The following is a 4725-nucleotide window of genomic DNA, read 5'->3' on the forward strand; positions in this document are numbered from 1 at the left end:
CTACTGGAGGTGGAGACAGAGAGATGAAGGCAATAGTGGAACAGATAGGCGACTGAGCATTGACCTGCCTGGGAGGAGAGAGTGGAGCCACGGTCCGGAGGAACAGTCCATTGGGGAAACACAAAACAGTAGCTGGCTAGGGGATAAAAGACATACAAAACAGCAAAAAAGGCACTGAGAAAAATTGGCCTAGAGACTAGAATGAACTGGCAAGTGACTGAGGAGTGAAACCGGGTAATATAGTGAGTAACCTAATCAAGTGCAGCTGGTGATAAGGGAGTGAGGAACAATTGAACATGATAATGTAATTGGGCAAGAGACAGTAGGAAAGGTGAGGGAGGCCAGAGCAGCCGAGCAAACCTGACATCGCCTCTCACCCAATGTTTGGGGTTTGGCTCCAGCCTCCGCGACCCTGGTCAGGAACAAGCAGTATAGATTATGGATGGATGGATATAAGCCCTAAGAAACCTCAGAGGCTGTAGCACATTATATGTAGTTTTGAAATGTACCGTTTTCTTTCTGCTATTTGAAATATTGCATGTGCTAAATAAGCACTAATAATGTCAGTATTGACAACCAAGTGAAAACCTTTATAGGCTGCCATTATGCATTTATTTTTAGTTTTAACAGTGCTAGAAGTGATGCTGGTCATTCCATCATTGTGATGCCAGAAGAATATAATTATTGCACCAGTTGAAGTAATTAACAGAAATCAGATGTCCTTTCTTCTGTCTTCTCCTCAATACAGCCACAACTCTTCCAACCCACAACCTTAGGCAACATCATCAGAGAGCAACAAGATCTTATGCCTTTGAGTCTAAATGTGCACAGATAACATCATTTACTATCCAAATTATAGTAAAGGTGCACAGTTGCTATACTATCTGCATATTTCACTTTAACCATTCTACAAGCATATGCATTTTATTCTAGCTTGTAAATTTACTGCTCAGGCTGTACATACAAGCTATGTACACTTACATATCATATAATTTGTCTTGGGTTTAGTGCCCCGTCAAGTGGCCTTTGTTCCCTCTGAAAATGATGAAATCGAACTCCAAATGGATTTGCCCTTCAAATTATGAAATCCATGACCTGTTTTTATGTTTCTCATTTTTTAAAGTACGGTATGCTCCGGTAACATTTAGGCACTGGCACCATTTTAAAAAGTATCGTTCTGTGCTGGTATCAGAAAAACCCAAACCATACCCAACCCTAATGTTGGTGGAGTGGTTGCTATTCTGCCTGCCAATGTAGGAGTGCAATTTCAAAAGATGCACCTATGGCTTGTGTGGTAGGGTAGGGACAAATGACCTATATAGGTTTTTGAGGTTGGACGACTTGTTGGATTAATATCTTTACCAGTTTCCATGGCAATCCAGCCAACAGTTGAAAAAAATAATTATGACTTCTCACTGTTCAGAGTGCTGCACATCCACTAAGTTTCTCCTACATGACATATATCTATCTATATATAGATATATATATATATCTATATATAGAAAAATGTTTTCCTGTGCATACATAGTATTTTTACAAAAGCTTTTGCATCTGAAATACTGTGTTGTAGTTGGAAATGTTGGCAAAGGACTCATCATACTCTCAGTAATGTAACTGCTAAACACATTTATTTACAGCTACTACATAACAGTGTGTTCAGTGTTGATATTCTCCCATTTCAGGCAGCTCCACACAACCACCAACCTCCTTGTCCTTTCTCTGGCTGTTGCAGACTTCCTTGTGGGCCTCCTGCAGATGCCTGTTGCAATCCTCCTGTACAGAGGCTGGTGGGCCCTCGGTGGCTTGATATGTGGTCTGAATAATTATGTGGAAGGCGTTGTCGACCTTTTTGTGACTTTTTTTGGCCCCATTACTGTCATCATAGTTTTGTATATCAGGGTGTTTGTGGTGGCTGTGTCTCAGGCTCGTGCCATGCGCTCCCACATTGCAGCTGTCAGACTCCAGCGTTCAGAGACTGTGAAAGTTAAGAAATCTGAGATGAAAGCAGCCAGGACTCTTGGTGTCGTGGTAGTTGTGTTTCTCCTGTGCACTAGTCCATATTATTGTTACACTGTTGCAGCTGAAAACAGCTCGATAGCTGCGTCATCTGCACCAATTCAAGTTTGGCTGCTGTATTCAAACTCCTGTTTAAACCCTGTGATCTATGCTTTTTTTTACCCCTGGTTCAGAAAATGTATTAAACACATTTTAACACTTCAAATACTGCAGCCTGACTCCTGTAATGCCAGTGTACTGTAGAGACACACTGTGATGGAGTGAATGAAAATTGAATAGGAAATTAGTTTTTGTGGTCTTTTTAGTGTTCTTGTGCAGTGTGTTGATACTCTGACTTAACACCGAGTTAAATCATAGTCAATGAAGGGGTCGTAGCAAGATCAAAACATTTACTGTCCATTCTTCATATAACATCACGGTAAAAACTACAAATAAACAATACAATAAACATGGTCAGTTATGCTTATTTAATCAATACTCATACTATAAATGGTGGTGTAGTATTCGTTGTATTTTTAGTGGAGGGCTTGTATGTTGTAAATAAAAACTGGATATCGGCTGGATGTGTTTACTCATCCTTTTATGTCGGCCATCTTGACTTACACACCTTCTGTCCGATTTCCGGAGGCTTTTCCTATATAATGAACTCATATGAACACTTACAACTAAGGTTGCCATCTGGTAGCCAGGATGTTACATCTCTCTTTTTATAAAAGGAAAAGAAAGAACTGCATTTCTGAAAAAACAAACACTTTAGGCCTACATTACTGAAATGATGGAGCTCTCTGACTCAAACTATTCACGTGCTGTCGTGCAATGTTGAGGCATGCAAGTGGGAACATAAGGTATTAATATGCAAGTTAGCAAATAGTTTAACATTTTAACTAACAAAACATTATGTGGTTTCTATATTAACAATGGCTGTTTACAACGAATATAGTTTGTGCAAGTTCTGAACGTTGCATCAACTAGTATCAAGAAATATGTTTCATTGTACACAATTACATATCAAGGATTCATCTTGGTTTTACAACACACCCTGATTGCGTGATGTAGCAAGGTGGTGGAGCGTTTGTTGGTATATTTAAGCCTGGTGGTTTCCCAGGGTCTGGATGAGCAGACTGTGTGTCGCTGCTAGTAGGCTCAGGGTGTTGAGGATCTTCTGCACACACATTGGGGTTGTCATCGGAGTGTCTCTGTCTGAGGTGAGGTCTATTTCATCTGAATGTCTGACCTTCATTTGTGGTGATGTGGTAGCTCCTTTTAGCCTTTGTTGGCTGGGTTACTGTTGCAGATTTCCAGGAACCATCTCCCTGCAGGAAACGGATGGGTGTACTTGCAGGCAGCGGGGGTAGATGTCTGGCGGATCTGTTGAAGTAGGTCTGCTATCGACGTTGGCAAACTTCTCTCCTCTCACGTATGCCCTTTAGACAGGTGACTTGTGGTTGCAGCTGATTAGCTGTGGTGGGAAGGATGGAACGTAGTCTGCGGCTCATAAGTAGTTGCTGGTGACTTTAGGTTATCTACCGGGGTGTTTCTATATTCTAGTAGACTGAGGTATGGGTCTTTGTCCTCCGCTCTTGCTTTGTCCAGTAACCTTTTTGCTGTTTGAACCATTTTTTCAGCAAGTCCATTGCTCTGTGGATAGTGGGGGCTAGCGGTGTTATGCGTGAATCCCCACATTTCCATGAAATGTGCAAACTCACAGGAGCTGTAGCATGGACCATTGTCACTGATGACAATCTCTGGGATCCCGTGTCTTGCCACTGCTGATTTCAGTTTTGTTATGACAGATGTGGAAGTACAGCAGTGTAGGCTCTCTAGCTCAAAATATCTGCTGAAGTAGTCCACTATGACAATGTAGTCTTTTGAGTTCCAAGTGAACAGATCTGTTCTGATGACTTGCCATGAGCTTTTGGGTACAGGGTGAGACATTAAGGGTTCTCTGGGGTTCGAGTTGCAGCATTCTTGGCATATGTTGCAGGCTGCTACCGCTGCTTCGATTTGTTGTCCCATGCCAGGCCAAAACAAGATGTCTCTCGCCCTGCTCTTACTCTTTTCTATTCCCATGTGGCTCGCATGTATGCGCTCTAACATGACCTTTCTGAGTTTACTGGGGATGATGATCTCCCCTTTAAACATGATTTCGTCAATCTCAGCGATTTCATCTCTGTAGTTCCAGTATTCTTGGATGCTGAGAGGGCATGATGACCTGGTCTCTGGCCAGCCGTTCAGGGACACTCATCTCAGACGGGTGAGCTGCGTGTCTTGGCTTGTTGCATCTATGATTTCTGCCAGTCTCTTGTCACTTATAGGGACGCTACTCATGACTGTGTGCACATGTGCTTCCATGCTCTCATTCAGGGATTGGTCATGGTGCGCAATTGATTTCCAGGACAGGGTATCAGCGACCGGAATATCTTTTCCTGGCAGGTGGGTGATATTGACGTCATACCTTTTGTAGCTGCAGTATCATTCTCTGTAGTCATGGTGGAGTGGCTGTGAGGGTTTTTTTTAGTTTTGACTCCAGTGGTTTGTGGTCTGACTCCACAATGACCTTACAAACATAGATGTACTCATGGAAACGCCTGCAACCAAAAAGTATGGTGTATAGCTCTTTCTCGATCTGTGCATAGTTCTGTTCAGTGTTGTTGAGTGATTTTGATGCATAAGCAACTGGTTTGCCATCTTGGAGCATGACTGCACCGA

General features: G+C 42.4%; 1 protein-coding gene across 1 annotated transcript in view; it reads left to right on the forward strand.

Annotated features, from left to right (window-relative positions):
- LOC109953226 (trace amine-associated receptor 4-like) overlaps positions 1 to 4404 on the forward strand; it is an 11898-nt gene extending 7494 nt beyond the window's left edge. Inside the window, exons 6-9 of the mRNA XM_020588654.1 lie at positions 1683 to 1787; positions 2055 to 2250; positions 4193 to 4270; positions 4381 to 4404. Coding sequence (XP_020444310.1) covers positions 1683 to 1787; positions 2055 to 2250; positions 4193 to 4270; positions 4381 to 4404 — 403 coding nt within the window. The remainder of the gene's footprint in view (positions 1 to 1682; positions 1788 to 2054; positions 2251 to 4192; positions 4271 to 4380) is intronic.
- Positions 4405 to 4725: the final 321 nt, after the last annotated feature.

The sequence above is a fragment of the Monopterus albus genome, unplaced genomic scaffold (genome assembly GCF_001952655.1).
Source record: "Monopterus albus unplaced genomic scaffold, M_albus_1.0 scaffold585.1, whole genome shotgun sequence".
Taxonomy (NCBI): domain Eukaryota; kingdom Metazoa; phylum Chordata; class Actinopteri; order Synbranchiformes; family Synbranchidae; genus Monopterus; species Monopterus albus.